Source organism: Callorhinchus milii, unplaced genomic scaffold (assembly GCF_018977255.1).
Source record: "Callorhinchus milii isolate IMCB2004 unplaced genomic scaffold, IMCB_Cmil_1.0 Scaffold4, whole genome shotgun sequence".
Lineage (NCBI taxonomy): Eukaryota > Metazoa > Chordata > Chondrichthyes > Chimaeriformes > Callorhinchidae > Callorhinchus > Callorhinchus milii.
The window spans coordinates 49,513,383-49,529,457 of record NW_024704745.1 but is presented as its reverse complement, the minus strand read 5'-3'; the positions used below and the strand labels follow the sequence as shown (position 1 = coordinate 49,529,457).

At 39.6% G+C, this 16,075-nt stretch overlaps 1 protein-coding gene across 1 annotated transcript in view; it reads right to left on the bottom strand.

Moving 5' to 3' along the window:
* Positions 1–15,650, bottom strand: part of map3k7cl (map3k7 C-terminal like) — a 32,710-nt gene extending 17,060 nt beyond the window's left edge. The window contains exons 1-5 of the mRNA XM_007901231.2: positions 15,462–15,650; positions 11,500–11,563; positions 11,328–11,392; positions 10,818–10,929; positions 1,048–1,109 (exon numbers count right to left, since the gene is read on the bottom strand). Coding sequence (XP_007899422.2) covers positions 1,048–1,109; positions 10,818–10,929; positions 11,328–11,392; positions 11,500–11,512 — 252 coding nt within the window. The 5' untranslated portion in view covers positions 11,513–11,563; positions 15,462–15,650. The remainder of the gene's footprint in view (positions 1–1,047; positions 1,110–10,817; positions 10,930–11,327; positions 11,393–11,499; positions 11,564–15,461) is intronic.
* Positions 15,651–16,075: the final 425 nt, after the last annotated feature.

The following is a 16,075-nucleotide window of genomic DNA, read 5'->3' as shown; positions in this document are numbered from 1 at the left end:
TTTCTGAACATTTTAGACATTAGTGGCTGTGATGAAGCATAATGGTAAGAAGTTACAGAAGTGTGCTTTGAAAAACTTCATCATTAATGGCGATTAATCAGCTAAATATTATTTTTGAAGCTTTTCAGAATTGAGCCGTTTCTATTCCCATTCTATTCTACTCTCATCGTAAGTCACGAATATGAATGTTCTTAGAGTGACAGGAAGTTGGTTTTTCCAGTTGGTAGTGTTAACAATAGCTAGCATTGAATTGTTATTTTACATGTAACCCAATATTAACAGTGGATCCAATTACTGGAATACTGCGAGGTTTCAAGACTAACTTTGACTTCAGGAATGTTAATACTGTCATAGTCATAACCAAAATTATTTATGCCAGATTCCTGAAGGAACAGTATGTGATGCATATAATTGGCAAGAATCTAAATACAATGTCAAGATTTCTGTATTTGTAATAAACTGTAGTTTATTACCACTAAACGGCATCACAATTTGGCAAGTCAGCCTTTCAACTTCAAGCCAACGTCCAAATTTGAGTAATTTTATGTGTCATTTTTTTACTGAAACATTTCCAAAAGCAGTTTTATGATCTTTCTCAAATAAATTCCAACAATATTATTTGTCTTTTTTAGTTTAAATACAGTATTGCCAAGTTAATTGGTTTTATTACCAAGCCAATCATTTCTATTTATTTTAGATCTTTACATTTATTTATGCAACTGTATCAATATTGGCCTGTTTATAAGTGAACTGGCCCTATTGATTATAGATTCTTGCTGAAAAGTAAACCTGACTAAGAGGGTTACCTCATATCCTCTTTTTATAATCTGAATTCACTTCACTTAAATACTATAAATCTCAAAGAAACACAAATTGGGATTATGGTACATAATGGTTTCTGTAGTGCTGGGATTAATAATCCCCTTCTATTTTCTACTCAGCTTCTTTAACATGCAAACAGACAGTAAATCAGCTTGATTTTTATACAATGTTGAAGGTGTGCTGCTTTTGAGGTGCATAGCACTAGAACAATATAGTATCCCTTACCTGTAGATGCTGATCAAGTTGCAGATAAACACTTGGTATAAAATCATCAGGGATATTCAGCTCTGAAGAAAGACCATATAATGTAAACTTAATAATGTTGAATTCAATGCAAAACAAATAACTCTTAATTGTTTAGTTTTATAAATTCTGCTGCTTATACTGAACTGAATTGAAGTAACGATATCATACACAAGGTGTAGAAGGCAATGGTTCGGCAACAGGATACTTTATGGCACAGTAGAACATAGCTTTGTGCTCCGAATTGCCAATCTCAACTTGGCCACGAGGGACAGATGTACTGGGTTCTAATTTACGAATGGTGTGAATCACTTGTAAATATAAGTGCGCAGAGGGAATTACAGATGGCCTTCATTATGTGATTAGGAACCAATGAAAAAGGATTACATGTAATTCTGTGTTTGCACATGGTTAACACAATCCACAAATTAGACCCCAGAGTGGAGACCTGATGCTTCCCCAACTGTTTCCTCATGAGTGACTGAATCAAAAAAGAAGCACCACTGGCAAGGGCTGAGAGAAGGTACATGCACAAGGGACCTTAAGAGGAACAGAAACTGACATTGAAAATGCATAAATGTGAATACTTTCTTTAAAATTGATCTTAAGTTTGGGATACATCAGAGAGTTTTTATAACAACATTGTTTTGGAACAAATTCCTTTTACACAATAGAACATAATATGGCTCCTCCTACAGATGAGTAGTTAAGAGACCATTGTAAGGTGTAGCATTAAGCAATCAGATGGATCCAAATTTGATTTATTGTGTGTGACAAACGAGCTCCAAGTCGAGGCTGAAAGGGGGAAAATACACAGGCAAAGTTCTTGTTCCTGATCAACATCCAAATAACGAATTCAAGATCCTCATCCTCACCTACAAGGCCATTCACGGCCTTGCTCCCTCCTACCTCTCCGACCTACTATCCCCCTACTTACCTGCCCGTACCTTCCGTTCCTCTGGCTCCGGTCTGCTCCACATCCCCCGCCCCAACCGCCCTACCATCGGTGGCCGGGCCTTCAGCCTCTCAGCCCCCAGGCTCTGGAACTCCATCCCCCAGTGCCTTCGCCTTGCTTCCTCCCTTTCCTCCTTCAAGGCCGGTCTCAAGACCTTTCTCTTCACCTCCCCTCTCGACTCTCTACCCACTCCTCGCTCCCTCCCTTCCATCACCCTGACCATTTCCCTCCTGCTCGGGTCCCGACCCAACTGTCCAGTGCCTTGGGACGTCCTCCCAACGTGAAAGGCGCTCGATAAATGCAATCTTGTTGTTGTTGAATAATGATCACATGCGCATGGTAACAGTGGGTAATAATAATAATAATTCTTGCATTGCAGCGCCTTTCATGTCAGTACCCAGCACTCAATCAGCACTTCGAGAGGGGAGAGGAGAAAATTAAATGAAAAATTCTTCTATTTTTTAGTAACAAAATACATCGTTACAAACTGGGATCTCAGTCTGGTGTTACTCCAGCACTTTCCATGATAATCATGTCTGTCTGTTTTCTTGTTCAAGAAAAAAAACAGAACATCTACAGCCCTGGACACCTGCACCACTCATAAAGTAATCATTCTTTACTGTCAATGAGCTTCATCTAGCGAATGAACCTCCCCAATCTCAGCTGGTTATTTGGGAAGGGCCACATTTATGCACTAGTCTCATTCCTCCTGGTGGACGGACTACATTTGGAACATTGATGAACTTTTGTTTACAAACTGGTCCATCCCATCCTCTCAAGTAAAAGAGATAATATGAGCTGGTAAAGAAAAATAGTTACTTTCAAAAATCATAATAAAATCATAATCTTATTCAATTGAATAGTCTTGACTATTCAAACGCCGGCTAGCCAGACGCCTCAGTTCCTCCCTAGACAACCTGCAGACCATTCAGAACTCAGCCCCCCCATGTCCTCCCCAATATTGGGCTCCGCAAGACTACCACAACCACCCTTGCTCAGTTCCACTGGCTCCCCATCCCCCAGCAGATCAAATTCAAATCCCTCCCGGCCTCTGTCACCTCCTGCAACCCATTGCCCCTGCTGCTCCCTTCCCTTACCCAATGGTAAGCAAATAAGCAATCTCATTGAGACTTAACAGCACATTCATTCTCTACTTATGTGTAATAAAAAAAGTTATAAATGGTTGGGAGAGGTACAAGAAAGTGATTGAACCTTGTGGACTAATTGAGTTTTGCTGTCAGTTGTTATTATGTCATCAGAACCCCTCAATTCAAACTCCGCAGCAACCACATATTACTTGATAATTATATTATTCACTGCAGTATGCTACATTTAATCATTTCAAATGATTAAATGTAGCATACTGTAGTGAATTCCCAACTTGGTGTGTTGTGGGAAGACTCTAACAGAGCAGTGGTACTTCAGTTAATAACGTGCAAAGCTGGGTAGAGTACCTAAAATAATAATAATCCTTACAATGCCTTTCACATTCAGACGCCAGCTCAAAGTGCTTCACAGGATTTACTGTAAAGTGGCTGTGTATTTAGTAGATAAATGTATCAGCATTAAACATAAAGAGCCTGGCCACGTCCTTCTCTAGAATTCACCTGTGTACCCAGTAGAGGGAATTCTAGCTCCTTTTTATTCATACTGAGGCCAATTATAGTCCCAACTGCTGCCACAGCTGAGATCAGCTAACTCAGCAAAGCCTAGCAATCAAACCTGAGACCTTCCTGGTCTGTATGGCTCTGTGCCACACCATGCAGTGGAATTACCCATTGAGCTATTTGGTGGTTCATCAGTCTACAGCTTTTAGTAAGATATCTCTCACACCCTTCACCTGTCCAGTGGGAATCTATTAAATGTATTACAAACGATTGAACACATCTACAAAGGTTTTCTTTTATACCACTCAGAAATACTTTTTAAATGTTATAAGGCATACAAAAATCTTTTGTAACCTCTGGTGAATTCTGAGCAATTAGTCACGTATCTTAGCAGTGAACTGCCACAAGCACATGCATTTAATTCTTGGCCTTCAGCAAGAAGGTATTCAGACTTTCATTTCACAAGACACTGTCACACCATGAGTTTTTGATCATTGCATTAGGAACACTTTAAAATCAAGCCTGATTTTTGAGATATCAAACACAACAACCCTTTCTTTCTTACCGAAAATCATTCTCAAATATATAACCGGTTTACTTGTTTAGCTAGGTTACAGATTTTCTTACAGAGCTGAGCTGAGAATAGATCAGTATTCTAAAAACAGATGGATGAATCATATTCCAGATGGCCAGTATGGTGCAAATAATGAAGGTCTGTAATGACAACAGTACAGTTGCTGTGGTAATGTTACGAAAGACTGACTGTAAAATATGTTGACAGGGCTGAAGACAAGAGAATAATTTGAAATTTGAACATCGAGTAGAATTGTCTTCACAATACAACCTAGTATTGTACATCAGAGACATATTTTGCAGTCACTTTAATAAGGGTTATTCATGAGTTGCCAACAATTTTCTCAAAACTTATTCAACAAATTACTTAACAAGGCAATGTTACCTTGTACAAACTTTTAATTTTAATTCTTGGAAATGATTGTGTTCCAGGGATGTGAAACTTTTCAAGTACAAAGAAGCAAAAGGCTGCTTCATTAGTAGATGGTAATGTTTACTACTTATAAATCTGCATTTTCCATTGAAAATAGCAAATAAAGTACATTATTCATATGGACATGCAGTCCTCCCACGGAGAAATTTTGGAGAGTAGCTGAGCTTGTTCCCTAGAGTTCTTTAGCTTCAGCTACCATCAGGAGTCGAGAGGTAAAAGTTTGCATTCAACAACAATAACAACAAGATTACATTTATAGAGCGCCTTTCACGTCGGGAGGACGTCCCAAGGCGCTGGACAGTTGAGTCGGGACCCGAGCAGGGGGGCAATGGTCAGGGTGAGGGGAGGGAAGGGAGGGAGTGAGGAGGGGAGGGAAGGGAGGGAGCGAGGAGGGGGTAGAGAGTACAGAGGGGAGCTAAAGGCACGGTTGAAGAGAAAAGTCTAGAGACCGGCCTTGAAGGAGGAAAGGGAGGAGGCAAGGCGAAGGCACTGGGGGATTGAGTTCTGAGAGGCTGAAAGCCCGGCCACCGATGGTACGGTTAGGGCGGGGGATGTGGAACAGACCGGAGCCAGAGGAACGGAGGGTACGGGCAGGTATGTGGGGGGATAATACGTCGGAGAGGTAGGAGGGAGCAAGGCCGTGAATGGCCTTATAGGTGAGGATGAGGATCTTGAATTCGATCCTCTGGGGGATGGGGAGCCAGTGGAGGCGAGCGAGGGTGGGAGTGATGTGGTTGCGAAGCCTGGTGCGGGACAGTACACGAGCTGCAGAGTTCTGAATGACCTGCAGCTTGTGGAGGGAGGTGCCGGGAAGGCCGGCGAGGAGAGAGTTCCCGTAGTCCAGCCTTGAGGTGATAAAGGCATGGACCAGAGTTTCAGCAGCGTGAGGGGTGAGGTAGTGCCGTAGTCTGGGGATGTTCCGGAGGTGGTGGAAGGCAGTGCCAGCTGTGGCGCGGATGTGGGAAAGAAAGGACAGCTCAGGGTCGAACAGAACACCGAGGTGCCTGACTCAAAACATTTTGCAAGAAGCAAATATAGAATATTAATAATCATTGCTTTGATATGGCACCTTATCAGGTCATTGAAACGTCCCAAAGCACTTCACAGAATATACTGTAAAGTGAACTAACCGTATATTTTGTGGGCAAAACTCAGTAGCCAATTGCGCACAGCAGTGTCCCACAAACAGCTGTGGATTGAGTGACCAAATTATTATTTTTGAAGGGATTATTACCCCCAGAAAGCGAATTTGCCAATTGACAAACAAGGAGGTTCCTAGGTAAACAGAGGTGTGTGTGTGGAGTAAGAAAACCTTAAGGTTTCACCCTGCCCAGGAATCGAACCCAGGTCCTCTCGCTTGTGAGGTGAGTCCTCTAACCACTAAGCTACAGGACTACACTGATTATTATTGTTGTTAGATGACTCTCTCTCCCTCTCAGTCACTTTGTCTCTCAGTCTCTCTCTCTCTTTATATATTATTGTCGTATATGTTTCTTTTCTGTCCGTTTTGCTAGTCTTTGTGTTTTTGAGCCTCTGAGTGCGTGCTTGAGTGTGTGCGCCTGTGTGCACCTATGAGTGTGTGTGTGAGGACAAACCTGTGTGTTTGTGTGTGTGTGTGCGCATGCCTATGTGTGTGTGTTCACACGAGTCTGTGTGTTTGTGTGCACGCACTGGTGTGTGTGTGAGTGCGCGTGCGACTGTATGTGTATGTTTGTGTGTGTATATGGGACACACTAAGCGCTCTGGGATGCCGCCTGGTGTGGAGGGCGCTATATAAATGTAAATTATTGTTGTATGTGTCTGTCTGTCTGATCAAGGATATGAGCTGTTTCCTCTTCACTACCTGTTTATTTCTATTGTCTTCCTAACTTTCATGCAGTAATTCAACAAAAATATGGAAGTCAAAGGTGTCTTGCATCACATATCTCTCCCTAAGTAAACTTAAATAATTCTATCCTATTTAGACCAATGAGTGGCAATGGGAGCAGCCAAAAGTTGCACATGCATGAAAATATTCTGGTAAGATGCCCACCTCCAGTCCTTCTGGGAGGGGATCATGAAAATTCCTTAGTCTGTGACATCTAAAAAGTACTCCAGCAATGCCACTGCTGCGTGCCCGCTGGCAAAAGTACCTGCAACAAAAAGAGTATTTTCTCCAAGGAACTCCATGTACGTCACACAAAGCTTTGGCTCGGGCTCGAAATCAAGTCTTGCAACTGTGCTAAGGCAGTTTAATTGTGGGTGCCTTTGCCAGCAGCCATGTAGGCGTGATGCCATCAGATCACTTTAGAGACACTCATGATCCCTGGCAGACCCAACCCCACACATACTCAGCTTAGTGTTCACTCACCCACAGTATTTGCTCTGAGCAGTGAGATGGTGTATCCCACAGAAACCGAGCAAATCTAATGCCCCAACAAGAAACATGTGGTCCATTGGAGAGCTGCCATCAGAAAAATCGATGACAAGCTGGGTTGTAGCATGGCAAGCATTGGAGGGGCTGAGCTTGCAGTTTATAGGTTTACTCCATGTAATCCCCACTCCCCTGCAGGACCCTCTTTCACTTGTTCTATATTATTCCAAAGGAATAAGATCAGCTATGTATTTTAATGTACACTGTCTTCCCAATTACAACAGGGACCACAGTCTGTCCAGGCCAGGTATTCTTTGAGTTGGTTTTACTTTCCCCTAGATTCTGCTCAGCCCCCTCAGAGGCCCTGGACCCTGCTCATCCCTATCGATTCAATCAGGCACAGAATGATTACAGTCCTGCCAATACAAATAACATCCAAGTATACAGAACTCTGCCAAACCACAATGGGATCAGTGTTGTTGTATCTCTTAATAATAATAATAATAATAATAATCCTTGCATTTGATATAGCGCTTTTCACATCGGGAGGACGTCCCAAAGCGCTTCACAGAACACACTGTAAAGTGAATTGACTGTATATTTGTGGGCGAACGCGGCAGCCAATTGCGCACAGCAATGTCCCACAAACAGTCGTAGATTGAAAATGACCAATTTAATTATTGTTTTTAGTTTTGGAGGGATTATTATTAGGCGTGTGGAGTAAGGAAACTTGCCCAAGGTTTCGCCCTGCCTGGAATTGAACTCAGGTCTCTCACTCTTAATAGGTTTCTTACTCCACCCCTCTTGATTCCAACCCCCACCTTGGGTGATAACCCTTAACTGTCCAGCACCTTGGGACGTCCTTCCGACATGAAAGGCACTAGATAACTGTAAATTGTTGATGTTGTTATCCGTGTCGTACCTAACATATAAGCTAACAATCAGTATTATATAAAACATTAGAAGCCATGCAAACATCACTATTTTCAAAAATATGAAACAAACACTATTGAGAATGTTCCTAAATTGAATTCCTTTCCTTATCTAATGCCCCTCTTCTCAATTTGGAAGCAAATAAAATGAGATAATGATATCAAAGTTACCATGATAGAATACTGTAACTTACATTGTAATACTTAATGTCTTACCTCTATGATGATATACAGCAACTTGCATTGATATAGTGCATTTATATGGTGTCAGTCACAAAGGAAGTGCTTATGCGGGGGTTGGACATAACAATTATGTTACGGTAGCATCACACAGAGTGTAAAAATATATGCTTAAACATGAAACTGAAAGCGTGCCAATGAATTAAATAACATTCTAATGAAACCACTTGGGCAGCACTGATGTCACATATTGATATCAATAAGATGAATGAAAATGTTTGCCTTTTATATATATAATATAATATATATATATAATATATACATATATATTATATACGTATATAGTAATTCTCAAATTAGGGGATTCAAGTGTTCAGACTATTATGGATGAAATCAACTCTTAACAAACGAATAACTTATTGAGCTCATTATGAATTTAACTAGTTTAAGGAATGTACTATTCAGGTTTGAGGAATTCAATTATTCAAACTACTGTATATAACGATTCGGCAATTAGAGAATGAACTGCTGTACTGTACTTCTCTTAAGTCCCAGAATTGTTTTCTTAAAACTTGTAGTGAGCAACAGTGCTAGTATCATATTTTACTGATTCAAAGTAGTTGTATTAAGGTCCTTATTATCTCTCTATGAAATACAGGTGCTAAGATCTGTATTCATCCTAAAAATCTAGTTTTATATTTTCAATGACCGCTAAATGAAATTAACCTTACAAGAAGAGACACTTTGATACCAATGATTTGAACAGTTTGTTGAACAAAGCTACATCAGAACTTTAATCGATTTGGTTTGGGATGAATTAGGAAAATGCCATGAGCATTATCTTATTGCAACTATATCTTTTACATTGATACTTTGTCCTTATTTGCAGACCAAGATCCTTTATACGAAAATGTTCCAAGTTGGAATAAGAGATGGCCATCCCCAAGGAAGTCCTGACCTTGCCCATAAATGAAAGAATAATAACCTTATGCTGTATTTGGTCCTCCTGACTTGAAAGGCGCTATACAACTGTTATTTGTTGTTGGTATAACTCCTTCCATGTCAGGAGGACATCCCAAATGCATCACAGGATTTACTGTAAAGTATAGTGACTCTGTATTTGTAGGCAAACATGGCAGCAAATTAGTGCACAGAGACATGCCACACAAAACATGAAGCAAATGACCAAGACTAGTTAAGATTCATTTAAGTAGATGGTTTATTTGATAAATGCAATGTGGAATCAGAAGCTCTATTTGCTCCATCAGAGAAAAAATATCATAGATATTTTGAAGGCAAAAAATATTGCACAGTGTGTCCATCCTTCACACTAGCACAGTGTCAACACCATTCACAGTAGCACAGTGTCAACATCATTCACACTAGCACAGGGTCTACACTATTCAGCATCAGCACAGTGCCTATGTAGTTTAGTATTAATAATTGTACAATTGAGAGTATCTGTTACATGTAGACATTTAGAATATATTTAATCTGGGAGGAAAAGGTGGCAAATGATATTATTACTGATGATAATTATCAAAACAAACAAAAATGTGGTCAAAAGCAATCAATAGTTATCACTGGCCTCTAATAATCTTCTTATTAACTGCTATTGGCCACATTTCTGAATGACATGAGCACATGTCGGGTTATCCAATTGATAGATGACTGATCCACAGGTACGATGCCACCTGGAGCACCCATCAAAATGGTTGAGCCCAAATCTGCCGGCCCACAGATGGCTACATTAGACTGCCAGTTAGCAAGATATTGACTTAATCAAACAAAACATGTTCAAATAAAACTCAACTCCATGGCATAAACACTCTGATGCATTTGTATGTATGTGTATGTGTGTATATGTGTGTTGTGTGTATGTGTGTGTGTGTGAGAGGTGGGGGAAGGAGGGCTCTAACTCGAGAACCACTTAATAATTAAGGGAATGACTAATCTCTTTTTTGAATGATGACAATTACCATGACGCTTCAATTTTCACTCCAAAGTTTCCTTTAACCTTTGTCTATCTCTTTGACAGCTTTAGATTTTTTTCTTTTTATTCTCCGCCCGTGAAGCTACTGACTCGTATTATGTAAATTCAATTAGTGTCCAATACCACATCCCAAGGGTCAATGTTCATGTACGAGTACAGGCAATGAATAATATCAGGGTTATATGACTGTGGTGGGGGAAGAGTCACCAATCTTACGCTCATCTGACATCCACATGTACGCATGTTCCACCAAGGGTTGGTGATCAAGAGCATGATGCCTTCCTCAGGTCAGGAGCATTGCAGCTAATAGTGGCAACTCCTCCTGAATTCCAGTTGAAATAAGATAATTTAGCACAGACCAGGATTGAACCTGGGACGTTTCTGGCCTTTATACAGTATCTCAGGTTTACAATAGTTAGTTTCTGTATCAATTAAATGAGTGGGCAAACTCCACTACAGATTTTTAAAAGCATTGTAAAGGATTATCTAAATACATTGTGAATTATAACAGCGTTTCCCTGGTAAGGAATCCGAGTGGGGATTCCACATACACCATGCCAACTCATGGGGACGCCACTCCGAAAGTGCATCGCATTGGAGTGGAGTTCCCACGGCTCAGCATGACGTACTTCAGTTTTGAAATCACCACATAGCAGATCCCAACGTTATACGAAGGATACTGCGACATATCTGAATTAATATTACAGACTGAAAATGTTCACTTACCCGTCAATCCATCAAGATTTAAGGAAATGTGGACAGGTTTTTCCGAAGGTAGCCTTCTTGTGGTAATCATATGGTCAATGGTACTAGGCTGACTATAGTTTCTGCTCTTTAGCTGTGAGGAAAAGAATGATTCTCCAAGTTACTGGCAGCCTGTGAACATTTAGTTATTTTTTTACATTCAAAGTAATTGAACAATATCTATTTGTCCACCTCTTCATTTTCAATAACAGTTTTCAGATTTCACGGCACTTCATCTAATATTCTTTTTTATGTTACATTTCATGAATGTTCAAGATAACAACAACTTGCATTTATATAGCACCCCTCACTCAGGGTAGCATCCCAGAGCGCTTTAGATAAGCACATTTAGATACCAATAAGCAAAATAAAAGATATAAATAGGCAATAAAGTTCATATAAATTGTTGAATAAGTACAGAATTTAGATTATAAAAAATATAATACCTTTGAACCATATATGGTACAGAGATTGCTACACCTGTTGACTTACCTTACACAACTCCACACCTGCCGACGCAAGCTTCTGAGAGGACTTGTTTCTTGCCTGGTCTTTGCCTTTGTAGAGCATTAAAGATTAAATGTGAGATAGAGCACCTGCTGCATGGCAACAAATTGACAGTGTAATAGAGGCTGAAACAGCTGCTAGGACAGCATGCTGTTACCTGCACTTCCCATGGGTTCTGGACTCCCTGAGGCCTGGTTTCAATCAGCTGTACTTTCCCTTCCCTATAAAAAAAAGGCAGAGAATTTTATTGACTCGCACAACACAGAATAAAGTGTTTCTCTCTGATGCCTTTCTTTCCATTCTGTTCACATTTTAAAAAGCTTTAAGCACAAACAGACGGCCTTAAGCTAGAAGAATGTTGTCAGCATAACCCTGCCTGTGTGAGCCTGCTCCAGCAAACTCCTTTAAACAACATGACTCCAGTCAGTAAAAATGTCTATGACCCCAATTAGCTCAGGGTGACATAGCCAGTTTGGACTGCAGCTGCAACAGTACGTAACTGTGCCATGATGCCGTTTCCCAAACTGAGGCTGAGTGAGTCTGTGCTTCTGTACAATATGACAGAGGAGCAGTATGCGAAATAGAAACAAACAGCACTGAGTGACAGTAAGGGCAGGTGTCAGCCTCATCTGACATGAATATCCTTGCATATAATTTGGCATCTTTTCTACAACTCACATATCAAATAACCACAGTTTGATATACAGTAGACTTTTATAGAACAGACTGCTCAAATTCCAACAATCATTTTTCACCCCATGAAATGCCAGTAAAATTCATCCCATAAATCAATGAGCAACTGGTTCAACTACTTCTCTTGGAAATCTGCACAAAATGAAAGAATTACCAGCAGTTAAAACAAATAAAGAGTAAGAGCTAGCCGGGGAGATTAGTGATTAATCCTTTTTAAAAAAATCTTGCAGCTATTTTTAATCTTTTTTTGGTATTTTCTGCCTCCTTTTAGATTGCCCTCCGTTGCCTTGCCAACTGAGCAGATGGACAACCTTCTAGCAGTGCCACTCTATCTGTCAATGCCACACTGTGAGAGGTGTGCAAGAGTTTCCCAGAGTGACTTATCCTCCAGTTCCCTTCTATCCCTATGGAGAAGCACCTGGCCTACCCTGACAGCTGCTTATATTAAGACCTCACTGTGTCAGACCAACCATATGACCCTACAGCTATTTCCGCAACAGGTCCCAAAAATAATACAAATGTTTTATTTTTCTTAAGCCACACCAGATGAGCTTTTTCTCTATCTCCTTATATTCTGTTGTACTCACAATTATTTTATAGGAGTATAAATTTGGAGTATAATTTTTTAAACAAATCATATGATTTTATTTCCAAAAAGCTGACTGTCACCTCCTTTCCTCAAAGGAATTAGAAGCATGATTCATACATTTGAGCAACTGCACTGGCAAAATGCATTAAATAATTGTTACGAGATTCATACATTCTTGGCAAGACAGTTGTTGGCTGACTCACACCGAAGAAAGAAAGTTGTTACTAAGTAATAACTCCTTTCAGGCAGCTACATAGTGACACCAGTAATTTGCAGCCTTGAAAGGGTTTCAGCTTTTTGGGAAAATTGTTTACAGGGGAGAAGAAACATTTAGGAAAAATTGAAACAGTAATTCAAGTATATTACATTTTTGTTGTAGGGAAATAGGCAATTATTTTGTGTAAATCAAGGCCCCACAATAGTGTGAATGGCCAGTTTATCTGCAGGATTACTGGGCAGTTCAAAAGGGAGAAACTTCCTTCTCATTTTGAGTATTGTCACAGGATGGCAGTGCTCACACCAACGATAAAGTGTAGATAGATAGTCTTTGTTGAGTTACACTGAGTAATTACTGAAGATAGAAGCTCTTAGAGTCTGAAGTTTAGTCTTTTGGAAGTTTGATCAGGTCTTGCCAGAGATCAGCTACTCTTTACTGATTCTGGTATTACTATAAAGAATGATGTGGAATAATAGTATGTGAGCTATTGTAGCACTCAAAAGAATCCAAGGGTAGTGGAGTCCCGTAGCATAGTGGTTAGAGTGCTCACCTCTCAAGCGAGAGGACCTAGGTTTGATTCCTGGGTGGGGAGAAACCTTTGGCAAGTTTCCTTACTCCACACAGCTCTGTTTACCTAGCAGTAAATTGGATCCCAGTTGTTAGTTGATTGGCAGATCGCTTTCCGGGGGTAATAATTTGGTCACTCAATCTATGACTGTTTGTGGGACACTGCTGTGCGCAATTGGTCAATCCACTTTACAGTATATTCTGTGAAACAGTTTGAGACATCTCAACAAAGTGATAAAGCGCTATATAAAATGCAAGAATTAGTATTATGATGAATAGACTTTGTCAAAGGTAGTCTTAAAAAAAACAGTTGAAGTGAAAAATGTTACATAACACTTTTCACTTCAGGAGGATGTCTCGAAGCACTTCGCAAGCTGACTGGATACCTGAGCTGGTGGGGGATGTTTAGCACATCTCACACCACATTTTTCAATCTCGTTGAATATTATTAGAGGTAATTCATGTGGAAATAGTAATAGGAAATATACACAAAAATAAAAAATACATTCATAAAAAAGCGCAACAAAATTATATGTTTTCACCCTTAAGGGATTCTCTTAAACAAGACTTCTTCCAGAGCATCTTTTTTTCCCACCCCATTAGTTGTTTAATCTCTCTCCGGTAGTCTCCTTGGGTACAGTTCTCCAAGCACCAAATTCCTTTCAGTATCTTGCTCAAATGAAAATTATTCAAGTGTGAACCTTGATTTCCCGTCTTTCTTCCCCTTCCCCCAGCTCAGGCTCCCAGTCAACTTGTGAAGTGTTTGAGACATCCTCCTGATGTGAAAAGTGCTATATAAATGTAAATTGTTGTTGTTGACCAATGAGTGTTGCCAAGCTATTTGAACATGAGGATATTGCAGCTGATCTCCAAACCAATTCTCGCCAAGGGATCAAATCTAGGGCTTTCCTAATCTGTATTGCTCAGCTATTCACTGAATCTAACAGGCGATTTTTTTTGTTGTAAAATCTTAATTGAGGTCACAGGAGAAGAAGTTTCTTTATGTTTGTGTACATTGTAATGAGATGTGGGTATGGAACAGATTTCCTTTTCAGGCACCCAAACTCAGTATCAAGGAATGCTAAACCCACCTATAACAGAACTTCTGCAGAGTTGTTCCTCTGCTCTGCCTCAATAAAGTCCTTCAATTCAAGCCTCTGATTATTATGCATTCACATTCATTTTCATTAGTATGCAATAAAATAGTTGTTGAAAAAAAATCAAACTGCACTGATCACAAGAGATGCATGGATGAAAAAAGTCCTTTGGACATTTGACCCAATCCTTTCAACAACAACAAATCACACTTGTATAGCACCCTTCACGTCAAAAAGACATTTCAAATCCAAAAGGCAAAAGGATAATGTCCCAACCCAGTTCACCACTCTGTCCACAGGAGCAAACTTCTTAATGACGATAGAGTCGCATAACAAAAAATTAAATGACCCCAAGGTTTTTTTAAAAAAAACAACTTTGTACATGGTTAAATGCAGTACCCATAAATCTGAGTGACACATGCCCAAAACTACATCTACAAACATATACAGTAATTTGTAAGTGACATATTGATATAATCTTAACTTTAATCACCAAAATATTTTTTGCATTATTAGAATATGGTTTCATTGTAAAACCGCTTCATAAATATTAAACTTGTGCTGATAGCCCTCCATAGATAATTTTTGCTTCAGACCAAAACTGTCTTTCTCATTTATCCCATTGGATCATGTCTGCAGAATGCACAGCTCCATTGATTACCATTTTCTTTACAACAGCATTATTTGCAAATAAAAATAAATGACTCCTTGTTTAAGTTATAAAGTACAGTCCTGGTATACAGTTGATTGTTAGCTACAATTAAAAAAAGAACACAATTTATCATTTTTAACTAACAGTGAAAGACTGTCAGATATTGCAGATCAGACTAGGTAACTGGTAATGCAGTACTTTGGCTTCAGTACACAACACTCCTGAATGAGAATACTGTAAAAGGTCAACTGATTTTACTCAGGAAAGTTAATGAGATCAGAATAATGTGTTCCAATTTTCTTACCTGCCTTCTTCGTTTTGTCTCCTTTGCTTTTCGTTTTTCTGTCTTTTTCTTCCTCGTAAGTTAGCAATGCAGTGCTGCAAGAACTCAATCTGAATTAAACCACAGAGAGAAGAGCGAGAGAAGAAGCAAAAGATCAAATAGTCACCAGGAATGGCTCATGATGCTGAGTACCTCGATTCGGCTCCCTCTTGTGGGCAGACGCAGAACCGACCTATAATGGGGTACAAATCCTCCCTTGTCCAGACTTACTCTATTAACATATCACACTGTTGAATTCAGTTTTTACTTTTGAAGCCTATTTTGTGTATAATTTACAGAAAATGGCTTCAAAATTAAAAACTATTTAAGAATTTGACAAATTATAGACACTGTAATGCTACGGGTCATGACCCAACTGTGCAGCGCCTTGGGACGTCCTCCTGACGTGAAAGGCGCTTTATAAATGGAATCTTGTTGTTGTTGTACGTTTATAGAGCAAATCTAGACCCAAATAGAATTTTACCCTATATTATAGATATTATTTAGTGCAACTGATTTGAAAATCCTGCTCTTACTACTTGGTTATTATCCTCCAATTAATCCCCTTTGGTAAACCATACAAATTGATGTAATCC